General features: G+C 41.2%; 1 protein-coding gene across 1 annotated transcript in view; it reads right to left on the bottom strand.

Annotated features, from left to right (window-relative positions):
• Positions 1-19139, bottom strand: part of MYO1F (myosin IF) — a 241106-nt gene that overhangs the window by 94049 nt on the left and 127918 nt on the right. The window contains exons 6-10 of the mRNA XM_085638355.1: positions 14631-14720; positions 10718-10849; positions 9210-9344; positions 6100-6232; positions 1743-1939 (exon numbers count right to left, since the gene is read on the bottom strand). Of these exons, the coding sequence (XP_085494481.1) occupies positions 1743-1939; positions 6100-6232; positions 9210-9344; positions 10718-10849; positions 14631-14720 (687 nt within the window). The remainder of the gene's footprint in view (positions 1-1742; positions 1940-6099; positions 6233-9209; positions 9345-10717; positions 10850-14630; positions 14721-19139) is intronic.

Genomic DNA, 19139 nt, shown 5'->3' with positions numbered 1-19139 from the left:
CTTGACCAGGCATTGAAACGCTGTGTGGATGGGTATCACGATACTCCGTGAAGCCCAGATTGAATGTGTGGTGTTAGTTGTAAGTGTTGTAGTTAATCATATATTATGGAACATTATTAGAGCTGGTATGCTGATTAGAGGAAGATATTTCTTTATTGTCATTGATGCAGGTGCTTTAGATATGTTTGGGTTTGCTTTCCTAATTGTGTCTCTGTAATTAAAGCAGAATGGGGGCTTGTGTAATATTCTATTGTGTGGATGCCCTAGTTTATTGTGTTATTGGATATAAGTAGTGTTGTTAGAGAATAGTTATACATATTTATATGAGATTCCTCCGCTACAATAAACTTGTTTAATGCAATAGCACTCAGGAGTCCCTTGCTGCTCAGCCGGCACTATAACGAATGGATACAGAAAAAGAATAAATAAATAAAAAATAATGATAATAGTAAATTGTTACTGTGCTGAAAATCAATAATGTATCAGAAGACTAGAAGCAGGGTAAGGAAGTTGTAAATATCAACCAGAATAAATACTATTCAGCTCCAAAGTTGTTTTTGGGCCACGGATCCAGTTAAAATGATTTTAAAAATGACTGCCTTTTCTGAATACGATGTGTTTTAATGTCTTGGGGAGTAGAAGATAGTTCAACCAATGAGAGATGTCCTTATTGAGTCGGTAGTGTTTTTCTATAAATGCCATTACTAATTTCAAAAGCTAAGCCGTGGTGTGATTAGTCTCAGCTAGATGAGAAGCCTAGTTGAATCCTGGATGAAGAAATATCTCACTACGAAATGTATTTGCCCACCAAGGGACAAGGCCGGGTATAATATACATCTTGAAGTAATTCCAAGAGCAGTCTATGTTTTCCATTAAAAATGTGCTAGGTTTTGTTGCCACGTCATTTTTCATCTCTACATTGCATTTGTTGAATTAAAACAGATAAAGAAAGCTGAAAGTTCAATTATATGTGAGTCGGAAAGGAAGACTATGTAATGTTTACAACTAAACACAAGTGTGGGCTAATTCACTAACTATATTCATGCTGGATGTTGCATTGTCAAGGTTTGCTAAGCTCAGTTTACATTTATTTTTGTGTTTCAAGCATTAACCCCCATCTGGTGGAATGAATAATGTGAGACTTTTACATGACTTAATATACTTAATGTGAACATATGGTCAGGCTCAAGCTCGCTATAAATTGGCTTCTATGACAATGCAATGTCATGAACTTACAATATTCAATGCACAATTTCATAGAAATTTGCATTTATATCTGATGACCGATCAGTATAACTCTTGTAAGTTTGCAAAGAGTTATGTTATGTGAAGTGGCCCATCAGGTGAGGTGTCTTCAAAGCCTCTGAATGATTGAGTCAATATGCTTATAACACGCACACTAGCAGCCACAGGTCTTTTGGCACCAACCAGCCTTTCTGGTTTGCAGGGTGGTGGACCTCAGGACAGGAGTTGCTATGTACAATGTAATCTGTGCTTTTGTGTACCATGATTACTATGTTTGTGTAACTTGATTCTGATTAAAAACGTAACAGTATCATGCCCAACTAAATCAACACAAAACAATGCACTTTAATGAGGATGTTGTAAAACGTCAAAGGATTGATCAAGAAACAATCCCTGATACGAAAATCAATAACATGTTCACAACACAAGCTGAATTCAATGTTATTGCTCCTGCGTGGCTAGGTGTTTCCTACCCCAGGCTACAGACTCTTACGTACCTCTACTAAGAAGTCAAAGACGCGCGAATACAGTCCTTTAGTCAGGGCATCTCGGGTATAGGTCGCCTGCTCCACATTGAGGGTGACGTTGATGGACTCCGACCGTCCTCCCCATTTGCTGTCCATCTTTCGGCTTGTCAGCTTGTCATTCAGCCGGTCCTTGTCGATCCCCAGCAGGTAGGCAGGGAAGGCTAGAACTGTGCAAAGAATGATCAAATAACAAGTTGTTAAGTGTACTGTGACTAACAGTTTGGGTGGCAAATGGATTACTGATCATTATTCAAGGAGCGGTAAAACAAGTATACCAACCACGAAAAGGTGAATTTTATAACCCCAAATTAAATTATAAGCTTATCCCTAGGACTTAGTTGTTTGGTTTTCGGTGTTTTAAGTTTGTTTGCCACACGTTTTAATAGATACAGTGGGTCCACATCCTCTTGTTTGCACAAATCGGGGAATGTGAGTGTCTCGAATTTGAAGAACTATGCAGAATTCACCAGAGGAAGCCCTTTAGACAGCTTCCAAATATGAAATTCAGCGTGCCATTGACTGCCAGATTGTTGATGGGCTTTAAAGGGGGGAGTGGTCTTTATTACTATGAGTGGAGCTGCTCTTTAACAGCACCATTGCACCAGCAGAGTCAGCTACTTTACTCAGTAATAACAGAAGCCAAAATACAGTGAGCAACTCTGAGGGGAACTCTTGATGCAGGTTTTCTGATTTTGGGATAGGCCCTCCATCTACAGTGTGTGATAATGCTCAGACATTCTACCATGATATAGGTTATCAATGGAGTTACAAAGAAGGTCATCATCCTGAAATGCCTAGTTAATTCTGAGGTCAACCATTTTTTTTAACACAAACTTTATTAAGCTTTTCGGATTTATCATGCACATTTTACATTTCGAAATACTTTTTTAGCATTTTTTATATCTCAGTGTACATATCGTCACATATTAATTTACATCCACAAACCATTTGTATTTCAATAATCGATAGCCGTGTGTTTAACTTGAATTTTGTAACCTCCCACAACACCCCTTCCACTATATAAGCCACCCCACAAACAGTCCCCCCCAAAAAACCTTTTGCAGCTGTGGTTCAATCACCCCTCTGCAGGTGTATAGTACTACGGGGTAATCAGGTCCGATATCGGAGGGAAGGGTAAGGGGAGGGAAAGGCCGAGGAGGGGGGGAGGAGAGGTGGGGTAGATGGAGACAACTATATGAGTCAGTATTACTGCAATATCGGGGATCAGGCATTATCTATATGATCATTCAGTGTATCCTGGGGGATCCTCCAACACCTCCTCTGTTTCCGCTTTGAAGTGCTCCACCAGTTGTGCCAAAATTCTGAGGTCAACCATCATCTGGTTCAAGACCTCCCTCTTGATTTATATTCTCTTGTACTTGACTAACTTTTCATCCTCCACGTCCACTTCCTGATCTTCTAGGAGTTAGTTTCAGGAAGTGGGCGCCTAGGGTGTGAATTTAGAGGACAACATGCATAAAGAACTCTCTGGAGATGTATCTTCAACCATTATCTTGAGTTCTTCAGCTGCAAGAGGTGCAGGAGCTGCCCAGTCTGCAGGAACTAGTGGAGGATGGACAGGTACCAAATCAGCAGGCAGAGAAAAGCAGGCCCAGAGCCACAGGAACACCAACCACTGTGGATGAAGGACCTAGGCAGAAGTTGAGGCAGCATTCTTGCTCAAGTATGACTAGCCTTGGCAGCACCAATGTGAGTGCCGCTGGGAGATGTAGATCGCCTGTGCTGTTTTGTTCACAGTGGCTCGCACCTCTGTGCAGCTTTGAAGCAGATGAGAAGTAGCTACCATTAACAGCGAAGGTATGGTGTTCATTCAAGGGCTTCTCAGAAAGGCTTGAATCCTCTCACATCCTTAGATTGACATGCTGGTGGATTTGACATAACACCACTGTGACTACAGTTCTTGTGGGATTAGCTAAAAGAAAGTGATCATTTACCTTCAGGGCTGACTGGCATTGCACAGAAAATGGATGTAGAAATATGGAGAAGGGGATATGCACAGAATCGTACCCTTAGACCACCAGATTTACACAGGGATGCACAGCTCCTAGACATTAAACTAAATAAATGCATAGCAATTACCAGTGGATATGGAAGACTGGTATGCTGATCTTGGAAAAGATGTTCACATCCATCCTTCAGGATTTGGTGCATCTACCCCATGGTAACAGTGTCATAAATGTCTTCATCTTTAGAAATGGGAAATTCTTTATGAGTGCTATAAACGCCTTAACCTCTGTGACAAAGATGAGGATCTGAAACCTCAACGATTGCATGTTGTAGTGGTCGAAACACCAATTAAGAGTTGCCACAGTTTCAGTTGCTACACACCTACTTGCCGTTTGCTAGCCCTATAAACGTCCATTTCTATCCATGGCTGCAGATGTCCTAAAGGAAGTGGAAGAAACAGAAAGTATATAGGGCTCTGAGAGCTGCGTCCTCTATTGTTTCCATGCCTTACTTTTCTCTTAGGGCCTGATTTTAGAGTATAGCGCACAGATTTTACTCCATCAGGGCAATGGAGTAAAGTGATACGTCACCCTGAGGGAATATCTGTCCGCCGAATTGAGAGATGTCCGCTGCATCTCATGCATTGGCAGAAATCGGCATCAAGGCGATTCCTGTCAATCCACTGAAACGTTGACAGACTACTACATCAACAGGATGGAGCTGTACTGAAAACATTAATTAAAAAAAAAAAATGGATAAACAAAATCCCAAAACAGGATTATCTTTTTAAAAATAAAAAAAACAATGACCTTCTCTCCATGGAGGTTTTCTCCAATGGCGTGGGGGGTCATTTTGGAGTTTTGACAGCCCCTTACCACCAGGTTTTATCTGACGGTGAAGGACCATGAAAACTTGACATTTGTTTGTCCACTCTAAATAGGGAGGGTGGACAAATGGCAAAAGCCCCTATGCCTCTTTCTCTGTTTGAGGTGTATATCAACGGCGGAGACAGAGCAGTCTCCACCGTCAGCATACTGAAGGTCCACGCAACTCTAAATGAAGCTGGTGGACCGGAAGTTTGGTATAAACGATAATGTGTCACCTTAGTGACAGAGTACCCTTTCTGCCAAACTGTAAATTGGGCTCTTAGTCCCTTAACAGCATCGAGGAGGCTGCAGGTTATTTCCACACATAAAAAGGGGTCAAATCTGTGATGTTGTAGGATGTTAACGAGTCAATAAATCAATCAATCGGGGTTTGTATAGCGCAGCTAATCACCCGCGAGAGTATCCAGGTTCTAGGTAACAGGACTCAGTCGAAAAAGCCAGGTCTTGAGTCTTCCTGAATTCATCCAGTGAGTGTGATGTCCAGAGATGGAGGGGAAGGCCATTCCAGGACTTGGCAGCAAGGTAGGAGAAGAAACGGCCTCCGCTGTGGCTCCGGCGAACGTGTGAGGTCTGTGCGCGGGCGAGGGTGGCGGAGCAAAGGTCTCCGGGTGGTCGGTGGAAGTTCACGCGGTGGGTGATGTATGCTGGTATTAGGTCCTGGAGGGCTTTGTAGGCATGTGACAATATCTTGAATTGCCATCTTTCCTGGACAGGGAGCCAGTGGAGGTTCCTAAGGTGTGGGGTGATGTGGGTCCATTTGGGCAGGTTGAAGATGGGTCTGGCTGCTGAGTTCTGTATCGTCTGTAGTCTCTTCATGATTTTGGTGGTGGTTTCTCAGTACAGTGCATTGCCATAGTCCACCCTGCTGATGACTAGGGCTTGAGTGACATTTTTTCTCGGGCTGATCGGGAGCATTTGAAGATTCTTCGGAGCATGCGGTGGGTGTGGAAGCATGTGGAGGAGACAGGATTGATCTGTCACTTCATGGTGATCTTGCTGTCCAGGATGATGTAGATGTTGCAGCCATTATCTGTCGGTGTGGAAGTAGGTCCGAGTAAATTACGTTGCTTTTGCTACACCAAGCAGACTCAACGTTCTTGTGTTGGAATAGGGGTTTTTAAGAGGCTGATAAAAATCCCATCTCTCTGGATGTAATGAAAGCACTTACATTGAGATAACTAAAGAATGTTATATGTGAAATGAGAATATGATCTATATTCAATATATGGTCAATGGCTAAACTGATAGGGATGGCTCATCCTCAAAGGTAGTTTTAAAACTGTCAAAACATGATTTAAAATGTTTGAGTGAAACTAGTAGTAGTCCTAAATTTCTGTATTAGACAGAGGACTTATGTTTTTAGTGTTGCACGGTTAGCATTTTGTTCAATAAATACATTCACAACATATAAGAGACACATATTGGCAAGCGTTTAGAGGATCCTTTTTAGGAGTGGTTTGAAGCTCACTCACGATCCAAGTTTTCAACTCTGGCATAGTTGTCCTTCTCAAGGAAGCTGATGTTGCCAATGTGAAGGATTCCGGCTGTGATTTGCAATACCAGCTGCTGGTCCTCACCGGCAATCCCAATGACTTGCATGGCGTCCTATGAGAGAGAAGAACCATTACATTTGAAATGAGGAGGCAGGGGGACACTGTGCCTTTTTCTAAAAATGCTCTGTTCTCCTTCAATAGTTTCTAAAAGTTGCTTTTCATTTAGATATTATAGAATGTCAGCTTCTATAATTAAAAAGTTATGGGCCGCATTACAATTGGGAGGACTAGGGTGGGGTTGTTAACCACACCCACTATATAGCATTCCTTTACAGTGAGGTATTTGCGAGATGAGTTAAATACCTCCTATTCTGAATTCTCAACATGAAAAAGAGGCATAACATGCAGATTTGGTTTTTGCCGCAATTAATTCCTCAAGTTTTCCTGCTTTTGTTCTGGGTATTTCCCCTGATACATTTCGTCAGATGTGACTTACCTGAATCTTTCGGGGCAAGCTGTGCAGATGTTATCATTTTCAGACAGGTATAAACTCCAATCCCTGTGGAAACTCCTGTTAGCAGAGGGATCAGAATTTTGCCCCGAAGGTCTAATGAGGGTCTTTAGAATTTAAAAATACTCTTGGGCCTGAGTGCTAGAGTTCCGAATTCTGCACTCAAGGACGGAGAGACATGATCATGAATGCATGAATCTTTAATAAGATATAAACACACCAATTCTCTACTCTCCAAGGTTCCACTAAGGATCATGCCACTGTTTTAGCATTCAGGGTAAACTGTAATTTCAACCCTGCAAGTTACGCTCCACAAGAACCACTGAGTCTTTATACTTCTCTTTATGTGCCTTAATTTCATGGCCTTTCTAAAACACAGAGCAGAATTTGTACGTCCATGCGTCTGAAAGGCGCGTGACATGGGTGTGTAACATGTGCACACTGGAATGATGAGGTAGAAGAAATCATTTTCTAATCAAACTGAGATGAATCAATACACTTAAAAATGATATATCATTTTATTCAGTTGGCGTGTTATTCATTTGATATCATTATAGTTATACAAACTGAAGTCTGAACACTGCTGTATGATTTAATGTCATCACCCAGATGCAACCCCATCCTTTGAGTTACAGATGTCAAATGTAGGGCCAAAGCGCTTTATCCAAGGCACTACTACAGTATTTCAAAATTAGATACATTTGTGTTCGAGTAATCTAGGTGGGATTTATTGAATTGACATAGTTAGTGGTAATCCTAAACATGGGGCATGCATTTGGCTAGCCGCCACAAATGTTGGACACACCTGTGCTCTAAGGAGGGGTGTGCATTAGGCAGAAGACCCCAGCTGTTACACTTTGAGTCCAGGTTCCTCTGACTTCCCCTAGAACCATCTGACCCGTATGTGCAAGTTCTGTTTTGGTACAAGAAGAAAAGCCCTTATGTGTATGCATCACGGGTAACAGGCGTGCTATATCAGATGATGGTGATTTACAAGTAATGGCTTGCCGTCTAACAAATTCTCTCTATATGTTTGCCATTTGGATGAGGTCTAGTACATCACCTGATCTCAATTACTCACACTTTACCTAGAGGGTTTGCCAATGTTTAGATAAGGAATTTTGTCTTGATGTCTTTATCTGACCACCGAGAAAGGCATTTACAGTGATTTTGTCAACTACTTCCCTCTTAAGTGCAAAACATAATTTAAAAAAGATTGATTTTGAGCGATTTCAGGGACAGCGCACATAAATATACTGTTGTATTTTGATAAAACATCTTGATTGTATCCATTCCAGGATTTCTTCCATTGCCTGTAACTCCCCACAACAACCCCCCAACTGCAGTACAATCCTTGCCCCTTCCACTCCCCCAGTCTGCTTTCTACTTACACCATACCACCTATGAGTCCCACCTCTGCCTATCACAGTAAACTTCTTTCCTCCGTCATGCATCAAATTCCTTCCAGTTGCAGCTCATTGCTTCTCTGCTTTGGTGTCCCAAATATGGGTTATAGTCAGTTTTTAGTGACCTAAGACTAGGTTATATACAATTTTAGTGCTCTAAGACTGGGCCATATTCAATTTTTAATGCTCCAATCATGGATTATTTTCTTGCTAGGAGTGTGTAAAATGCGGTGTTATGGCAATTATGTTCTTAGACTTGAGTGAGAACACTATTAGACAGAGGCTTCTGAGAATAGTAGTGATATCTGATATCTACTCAGCCAGTGGTCAGACATTATCACTGGAGTTGCAACACAAATTCACCCAGAGCGATATTACTGCACTAATAGTAGGACTATCCAGAATTGTCAATATATACTTTGCAGAAATATTACCCTATTTTGGAGAAAATCACAGAATTTCAGCCATTAGGGTAGATTTTCCACCAACCTATCGGGCATTTTACTAACAATTTCACATTTTCACGATTCGGGCATGAAATTTCTGGCTGAGTTGTGATTTATTTAAAGAAAAGGTGAGGAAAAAGCTCATTTTAGTTCAGCTGGTATACTCCAGCACTGCAAAGTGTCCCATAAAATAGAGCATCAGTGGCCCAAGCCTCGGTCAGATCAGCAAAGTGGAAACAAGTGATGAATCTGGATGAGAAATACACTGATTGGAATCTGAATCTTGATGATTAGTCTGGTCTCTTTATTCCTTGGGCAATGTATCCTAATTGTTGTTCCAGACAACTTTACCTAGTTTCGCTACGTTTATGCTAATGTTTTGTGTGACATCCTGTATTTTGACATCACACTAAGGAAGAGAAAGAAGTTTGTATGAAACATAGTAATCCTGGTTGATTATGATGTTAAAACATACCACAAAATGAGGAAAGGATATCTCAGGAGAGATGAAGTGAGTCAACCACATAGTCCCCATGTCTGTTTCTAGAGATACTAATATAACCAATGGCCAACATTTCATCTGTGCAGTAGGCTGAAAATTCCTGTCTTTCTGTGTAGAATGTAGATCATCCCTCTTTGTTCACAGCTCTTGTCCCAATGTGACTGTGTTGAGTGTTTGGTAGAGCCAGTAGAATACCGTTATTATGCTTGTTTGCTGATCATTACCATTGTTTCCTGGAAGTCTCGTTGGTCGTCGGTGCCATCCACCTTGTATGTTTCTGATTGGTTCAGGTAATAGTAGTAGTCGGCAGGCATGAGACCAAGGTTCGAACGTTGTTCTTGACTAGCACCATCTAATAGCTGAGGGAAGGAGATGAGCAACAGAGATGTAGTTAGAGGGTAACGAGTAGAGAGAAAAAGAGAATGGGTTGAAAGGGAAATGATAAATCAGAAGCAAGGATTGACAAGTCAAACGGCGATACAGATGAAGAAAAAGATAAGATATGAAGTGATAAAAGAAGAGAACATAGCCCGGAAGAACATAGCAATGAAGAGATATTTACAAACTAGTAATTGTACTTTTTTTTTAATTTGTTTATTACAACTGATAAAAGAGTATGGTTTTGAAATTCATAATGGCATGAACATTATATGTGACTGGGGTTCTTAAATCTCATCTTCTCCTCTAAATGATGTAAGGCCTGGGTCAAGGGCATGGATGTCCAACGTAGGAACAAGAAAGTCAGATCAAAGCCAAGTTTTCCAGATAATCACTGACTCTATAAATGAATTCAATTTAGATTCACTTTATATAAACATATCTTAAGTGGATATCTTAAAAATATGACATGGGCCAACAATGGACGACCCTGGACAGTGATATAGGAACACATCACACCTGACCTGAAACATCTCAGATGGCTCCCGTTTGAAGCTCATATTCAGTTTAAGATAGTCTGCATGACCCATAAGTCTCTTCATCACAACACTGCCGTCTATCTGGCTAAAAAACTTGAAATATCAGCTGGGAGTCACTCCCTACGAAGCTCTTACTCTCTTTTGTTGAAGTCACAGAAGTTCAACAAAAAGAAAACCTATAATCGCTCCTTTTCTGGTCTTGTCCCCAGGATATGGAACACAATTCCTCCTGAAACTAGGTCTAATACTTCGACTACGTCCTTCAAAAAAAAATGTAAAAAGCTGTTGCTGAATAGATATATTCAGCATTAGTTACTGACTAGTTCCATGAGTACTGAGTTCACTAAGTTGGACTATCCTTCCTATATTCATTTCAGTATCCGGTGTATTCTAAGCCGTTTGTTCCTTGGTATATATGTTGTTTCTTGCCTGTTTCATTTTTGCTTTTGCCACTACTATTTATCTGCTATTTGTACAACATATTGCTAACTGTATTCTTATTTGTATACTGCCTGTTTTGTTCTGTGTTTTAACTTGTTTTGCTATTTGTACAGCGCTCTGATACCCAGACAGGTCATGTTCACGCTGTATAAAATGCTTTAAAGAAAAAAAAAAAAAAGGCAGTTACCTATGATATCCCCAGCACTTGAGCACCACATTGCTCTACAAATAGTACATGTGATCTATATTCGGTGAAAACCTGAGAGGTTAAATGATCCTGCTTTACGCCGCAACAATACAACAATACAATACCTTTAAAAGAGTCTTGCCAAGTTGTATATGCTTTCTCTAAAGTGTGTTAATTTTTTGCTCACCTGATAGTATATGTGGAAGTTCCTTTCGCTCTCATTTTGGTTCACCACCCTAGATTTCTCCAGTAGGAAATTGGAGATTTTTCCCCCGTCTGGCTCTCCACCGCGGCTGAATTGTATTTCGAAGTATTTTCCCTATGGAGAGAAACAACATGCATTATAATAGCGCAGCTAATTTATTCGCATTAAAGCCAGCCTATAATGTACATATCAAAGAGATATTCAGATTACTTTCTTCTATTCCAGTAGTGGCTGCCACCGAAAAATACGGATGGGGCGGGGGCGGGTTGAAAATAAATAAAATTACTTACCTGGCTGCCGGCCGCAGCCTCCGTCGTGCTCCGTCATCTTCAGTTCCAGTCAGAAACAGGAAGCACACACAGGCTCCCCTAAGCCAATCATGACGCTGCTGTCACCATGACGTGTTTTTAAGGAACAAGGGTACCCCAATATGTGAACCTGGGGTGATACAATGTAGGAGAGTACAATGGTTCTTAATGGCCTATAAAGGTCCAGTTTAGCGACAAGCCCTAGAGAGGGCAGGTGGTTTTATATAGGTACAAAAGACTCACGGGGAGAGAGATAATTAATATAGAGAAATTAATTAATATAGAGAAGGGACAAGAAAGTCAAGTTGTGACACTTATTTATTATACATAGGATGAATTCAAGTGCTCACATATTCAGTGACAACAAGCGTGACGTGAGGGTGAGGGTGAACTTTAAAAGAGAACATCGCATTGGCAACAATTGTGAACCATTTTTTTGTTAAATTAGTATAAAGGGTTCAAGTTGCGTAAGGTCGACGACGTTTCGAACTCAATTATTCGAGTTCATCTTCAGGACAAATGTGAGCATATGAACTTTAGCATATGTGATGGATGATCACTTGCGGTGCAATTGTTTAGTAAACGAGTCACCAGAGTGGCCAATACTTCAGTGAGGGCCTCGAGGGTGTTTAGGGCTTGAAAAACGCTGTGTCCAGATTCAAGAATATGATTTGGAGCGGGGATCTTCTGGTGCCGAGAAATGAATTCGTTGCGGCGGCACAAGGTCCAGTAAATGGGAATCTCAAGGGGGGTCTGTTCGCCTGCTGGTCGAGCAGGCGAACAGACCCCCCTTGAGATTCCCATTTACTGGACCTTGTGCCGCCGCAACGAATTCATTTCTCGGCACCAGAAGATCCCCGCTCCAAATCATATTCTTGAATCTGGACACAGCGTTTTTCAAGCCCTAAACACCCTCGAGGCCCTCACTGAAGTATTGGCCACTCCGGTGACTCGTTTACTAAACAATTGCACCGCAAGTGATCATCCATCACATATGCTAAAGTTCATATGCTCACATTTGTCCTGAAGATGAACTCGAATAATTGAGTTCGAAACGTCGTCGACCTTACGCAACTTGAACCCTTTATACTAATTTAACAAAAAAATGGTTCACAATTGTTGCCAATGCGATGTTCTCTTTTAAAGTTCACCCTCACCCTCACGTCACGCTTGTTGTCACTGAATATGTGAGCACTTGAATTCATCCTATGTATAATAAATAAGTGTCACAACTTGACTTTCTTGTCCCTTCTCTATATTAATTAATTTCTCTATATTAATTATCTCTCTCCCCGTGAGTCTTTTGTACCTATATAAAACCACCTGCCCTCTCTAGGGCTTGTCGCTAAACTGGACCTTTATAGGCCATTAAGAACCATTGTACTCTCCTACACATACTACGCTGTCACCATGACAGCAGCGTTGTGATTGGTCTGAGCGCCGTGGTTCGGCGTTCAGATGGGGACTATGAACCTGTGCATGTTCTCCACAAATGGCTGTACAATATAGCCAGTGGAGAACATGCAAAGTGTGCATGACTATTTGGCCGGACCAAGACTGACGGCCAAACCGTCATGCGCACTTAAGTGCCCCAACCACTCCTCCCCTGCGGGCTGTGACTCCAGCCCAGTCCTGTCCTGCAAAACTCCCTCAGTGAGGAAAAATAAAATGATGATAATGTTGTGTTAGTATCATCTTATTTTTCCTTTTTTCAGTGCTCAAAGAGCAGTGGGGCGGCGCTCCTCCACCTTAGCCGTTGTTTAAATCTATTAATATTTTGATTTGAATAGACAAAGTTATCACTCAGAGAAAATGGAAAACAACCATTGGCATAAATGTAACAATTGTTTGGACATATAACAAAAACCCATGCAAGAACTGCTGAAAAGCACATCATGCAAGCTGTAGATTTTTCTGAGCTTCGTGCACAGAAATGGTGGGCGAATTTATGAATGTAAAAATTGTAGGTATTCATAATGGGAAGTTCTGTAAAAACAATGAGGGTGTAGGTAGATTAGTTATAATATAGCCAAGGATAAAGACTATTACGAGCAAGCAGAGCTAGGACTTTTGTTTTTTATAGCAATGCAAGTTTACAATATGGGCACAAACAGAAGTGTGCTTATGCAAAGTGAACATTCTTATTTGAAATTTAAAACATAGCAGTTTTGTACAGCTAATGCTGCTGAGGGGCGCAATTAGCGAGGGGTACTTTGTGCAAGCAGGAACTGCCTGTTTAAAAAAGAACCAACATTGAAGGAAGAATCAAGGACCGGAGGCAAATTTAATATTTAAGGGCTCAATTCATAAACCGAATTTTTAGGGAGTATCCTATCTTAGGGGGTCATTAGGATGGCGGAAGGCCCGCCACCGCCAGCCGTGCGGTGCCGGGCCTTCCGCCATCCGATTGCCAATTTCCCCCCACCACATTACAATGGCGGGGGAATCGTTCCAAAAGCGTGGCGGGCGCAAAGACCGCCTGCCGTGCTTCCACCACAGGCAAATGTTAGGATTACCTGGCGGAGCGGACATGGCCGGGGAAATAGTGGCGGTGCCTAGCAGGCACCGCCCGCCAGATTACAATGCTGGCATCAGCCAGCCGTTCCACCGCCATGGAAAGGCTGACAGGGATTGGGTTTGGGGGCCCGTTACGGGCCTCCCTTGTCTTGGTGGGAGGTGTTGCTGCACTGGGGGGGTACCCATGGTACCCCCCTGCATTTCCCTGCACTACCGGGCAGGCACTGTGTGGTGCCTGCCACGTAGTTCAGGGAAATGCACAGCATTGCTATTTAACATTGCGTACGGTGCTGCAGCCACCAGCACCGTCCGCAATGTTAAATAGCCAGGATGCATCGTAATTGCAGTGGTGAGACCGCCGCACGACTGGCGGGTGGTCCCAAACACCGCAACGATGGCGGGCAGACTCATGTCCGCCCGCCATCATAATGAGCCCCTTAGACTTGTAAATTGAGTAAACTAATACCTATACTAGTGTTAAGATAAAACTCACACCTATGCTAGTGTTAAGACAAACTCACAAATATAGATTGACATAAAAAATGTTTAGTGCATCGGTTCTAAGCCTTCTTTAGAGAGACACGTCAGAGGAATTTTTATGAAAAGTTCTTATCTTCCTGTTTGAGATGTGGACATTAGAGTAATTTGCTTTCGCGTAATTACATGAAATCTTGGGAAAATTACGAGCAATTAAGTGTAATTATGCAAAATGCTAATCCATATTTTAGTGTTATATTTTAGTGTTATATTTTAGTGTGAAATGTGTCAATGCATTTGTCATTAGGATACATGCTGTGCGAAAAACACAAATGACGCAAGCAGCAGCAACTCGTATTGAGGCCATTCATGTTATTCCTGCTACCATGTGTAAAATTTCAGTGCAAACAGCAAAATGGTGTACTTTCAGGAATTTCGTATAACAACACCAAAGTCCAGAAAATCTGTGAAATACGGTGGCGTAATTTGAATTTCGCCTGGGTCTACTTTGTACCACCTACATGTTTATCTAAGTTTTTGTTAATATTTTTAAATGCCATTGTGCTTAATATGCAGTTTAAAAGTTCACTTACAAAGCGACTGGAGTTATTATTCCTCACGGTCTTTGCATTCCCAAAGGCTTCCAGAAGAGGATTAGACTGCAGGATAATGTCTTTCACGTGCTGCAATCAAATCAAATGTTAAATCAGAGATTGACTACTGAGATGCTTTCTATTAAATGAACCGTAGACTCATTTCATACTTTTGATGTGGAGTTCTAGACTGTTCACACACCTTTTCAAGCTCATCGAAAGACCCACCTCACCACCATGCCAGCTTCGATGTCCAAGGCGTTTCTCACACTCAACACAACCAATACAGAGTTAATTCTCATATCCAATGCCAGCAGGTAAGTTCAGGTACAGCAATGAATATTTAGGAATAGAATAAACTGGTCAACTTTGCATCACAGCTTGGTGATAGGGCAATTCATTGGACTACATCAACACCAACTTCATCTTCAAGACACACATCACCCACAAAGCCAAGACCTTCTTTCACTAACAGACCTATCTTTGTAAATTAAAGCAATTCCTTTCAAGACAAAAATTCAGACAGGCCATTCAAACAGACAAAATGTGCCATGGCTGGGAATGCTGTGGCACACCTGACCCCACTTAGGAGTGTTCTCCACGTGGTTGTGTGTTGCATCAAGGACCTCAGAAAGTGAGACCGGATCACTCCAGTACTAAAGATCCCCAATAGCTTCCTCAGTGGGCCACATTATCAGCAAACCTTCTTGGAGTATCATAAAGCAGTCCGCAATAACACTCCCAGTGCTTGCCATTAAAGATCCAGACCTTTGGGTGCCTATACAAGAGCTGCAGCAGTCTGCATTACCAGATGAGGCAATGAACTGTAGATAGGAGAAAAGTAAATGCCAGGTTGGCTATGCGGAACACAATGCCACACAAATTCCGCCAAATGAATTCCGCCAAGCACCCTCTCTTCTCTACTTCAGAAAATGCCTCAAAACAATTCTCTTCAAGTAGCAGCTCCCTGTGATGTTGCTCGTCTGCAGCAATCTCTTGAATAATCCTTTCCACCCGCCGCCCAATCTGGATAGATGGTGATGTGGTGATTTTGCACTACTAGATCATGCACCCCTTCGAACCCCTCCCCACAACCAGTTTTGCTGCTCTAGTGTGATATGATATTGGTGTTTGGACAAAATATTGATTTTAAAATAATGGGATACAGAAATATTGAAAATTAAATGTTGTGACACACAAACAACATAATGAAGAAATATTACTGAGAAGGATATCTTTTTTTTAGGTAATATTGTATTAAATAATATTGATGGCTTTAAAATCGTTTTCAGTATTATAATGGTAAAAACAATCGTTTTTTAAATTCTTTAAATGTGTTTTATTGTTTATATAAATGTTATTATTGGTTTTAAAATACAGCTTGTAATTTAAAGTGATTCAGATTTTTTTAAATAAATGTCTAATAGTAATTTCTAGTGTTGAAGCGGGTTGTTGGGTTTGTAGAGGGACAGGGTGGGAAGTTAATTTGGTAATAATTAAGAATTATTTAATACATTTTACATTATACATTATATGATTGATATTTATTATGTAAATCTTGTAATACTGATTAATTAATTAAGCCATAATTAATCAACAAATAATAGATACTTAATTATTTAATTGAGTTTTAATTATGTAATTTAAGGAATACTTATTTATTTTACTAATAATTTAGTTGCGAGGTGCTAGGTTTGTAGGGCTGTAGGATGGGAAGTTAATTCAGTAATAATTAACAATGTATTATTAATTATTATAGAGTTATTTAGCTGCTTCTTTATTGTGCAAACTATTGACTACTGATTTATTTTACTTATATTTTAGTTGCGGGATGCTAGGTTTGTAGGGAGTATAGAGTAGAAAGTTATATTTAATTATTATTTGAAAGTAATTATTTGAATTTTAAATATGTAAATTGTGAACTACTTATTCATTTTAGTTTAGTTGTGGGATGCTAGTGATGTAGGGGTCTAGGGTGAGAAAATATTTAAGTAAAAATAAATTAACAATTATTAATTATATTAGTTCTTTTTTAGTTATATTTTAGGTGCGGGCTATTTTTTTTTATTGAATAGTAAATATGTAAATTGATTAATTGTTTTTAGTTTTTTTATTGCATATATATAATGTTAATGTTGTTTTTATTGAGTTAATATTTGTTCTACATTCATGGAGATACTCATGTATGTAATGTGTTTGAAGTGAAGTACTTTCCCTACTTTTGCGTAGATTGCAGTAGGAATAGTAAAATTAACCGCTTCGCAGTTCAACACTTTCCCTACTGTTGCACAGAGTGGAGTGGGAATAGTAAATTCTACCCTTCCGGAGTCCATCTCTTTCCTTACTGTTGCACTGTTTGGAGTGGAAATAGTAAATGTTACCTCTCTGAAATCCTGCGTTTTCTCTACTGTTACGTTGTTTGGAGTGGTAATAGTACATTTAACCCCTACAAAGTCCAACACTTTTCCTACTGTAATTTCACACTTCCGAAGTCCTATGATTTCCCAACTGTTACACTGACTGGAGTAGGAATAGTAAATCAAACCCCTCTGATGTCCAACACTTTCCCTACTATTGCGGTGATTGGAGTATGAATAGTAAATCTAACCTCTACAAAGCCCAACGCTTTCCCTAATGTTGCATAAACAAGAATGTGAATAGTGTATTTAAAATTCTTAGACACCGTTAATTTTCATATTATTGCTTAAACAGATTTTATAGCATTAATTGTTTTTTAGAATATTTTATACTATTTATTTTTGTTTTTAAATTCTTGTAATGTTTATAGAATGTTTTGTAAATGTGTTTTTTTTTTTACATTTTTAATATTTTATTTAATTACTAAATTAATTAATATATATTTTTTTTATTGAATTGTTAATACTTTCTATGGTTTTATTACATATATGTATATATATATTTATAGATATATATATATATATATAAATACATATATGTGCGTGTGTGTTTTCATAATAATACATTTAAAATACTTTTTAAAGAAATATAATGTAAAATAAATATATATTTTTTTTTGAAAACATTTTATTAAACAAAAAACAAAGATGCACCTTTGAACATTACAGCATACTTCAGGGCAGTACTTCTGGTAGCATAGTAGCCTGTCCTAACATATTAGCAAAAAACACCCCTATAGTCATCACCTCCCCCTCCCACCATAGCCACCCCCCGCCTCCTCCCGCCCTCACCTCCATCTCCCATCACCTCCCTCCCCAGGCCGCAAGACTGGCGAAGCTGCGGTTTCAGTCACTGAGCTCGGACTCTGAGTCCGCCACCGGGGGTTCACAGATATTGCCTCTAAACGTGTTCCATTTTCCCCAAATTCGTTGCCAGCGCCTGGGGCAGCCTCTGTTCTTACACACCACCCTCTCCGCTGTCATGGCACTGTCCATATCGCGGGCCCATCTCCCGTGCGAGGGGGTTGCCTGCGCTCCCCAGTATTGCGCAATGGACCTCTTCGCCAGTGTTAGCCCAATAGTCACCCAGGTTTGATCATCCTGGTTAAGGTCAGTAGCATCCCACACATTCAAAAAACACATCCGGGGTTCCAGTGGGACCTCGCGCCCGGAGAGCTGTGATAGCGTCCCCACTACCTCCCCCCAATATGCAGCTATGTTCGGGCAATCCCATAGAGTGTGATAGAAGGCGCCCTGCAGTCCACACCCCCGTAGGCACAACGGGCTCTGTGCCCTCCCCATTTTGTGAAGTGTAGTTCTGGTGTAGTATATCTGGTGTAGTATTTTTAGCTGCACCAGCTTCAGTGTGGACGAGATGGCCACCTCCCGGGGAGATGCTAGCGCTTCAAACCATTCTAGTTCGTCCATGGGACCCACTGCCGCCTCCCAGTTTCGTTTGAGGAGCTCCGTGGGGTCTTTTTGATGATTCACCAGCTTACGGTAGGTCAGTGAGATAGCTTTCTTGGTGAGGTGGTCCTTGAGGAGCCGGTCCTCTAGCGGGGAGGACTCCGGCGGCGTGGTCCCACAGGGTATAGCTTTCTGCAGTGCATGCCTGATTTGTAAGTATTTAAATTGCTCGGTCTGCCTCATCTGATAGTCTGTTTGTAAAGGCTCAAACGGTATCACCCCGCCCCTCCTCCAGAGATCCCCGACCCTGGAGATGCCTATGCGATCCCACCCCTCAAATTCCTTACGCAGATGACCTACACCTATCTTTGGGGAGATCCATAGAGGTGTGTGTCTCGTAAGCACCCCCTCCCATCCCAGCTGTCGCTGTGCCGTGTGCCAGATCTGTACTGTGTGTGCCGTGGGGCCCTGCAGCCTGTTCAACCCTGACTTAACATAGAGGGCCTGGAGGACGCCGTGGAGGCCCAGCTGCGCCCTGTCCATTCTCAAAGCGGGTTCATCTTGCGCAGCGTGCATCCAGTGATTAACTATGATAAGTTGGGACGCCCAATAATATAGACAGATGTTGGGCAGCGCGATCCCCCCGTCGTACCAGCTCCGCATGAGCTTGCAGAGCGCTATTCTA

The sequence above is a fragment of the Triturus cristatus genome, chromosome 12, assembly GCF_964204655.1.
Source record: "Triturus cristatus chromosome 12, aTriCri1.1, whole genome shotgun sequence".
In the NCBI taxonomy this organism is placed as follows: Eukaryota; Metazoa; Chordata; class Amphibia; order Caudata; family Salamandridae; genus Triturus; species Triturus cristatus.
Note: the sequence above shows the minus strand (reverse complement) of the source record. Positions and strands in the feature narration are given on the sequence as shown.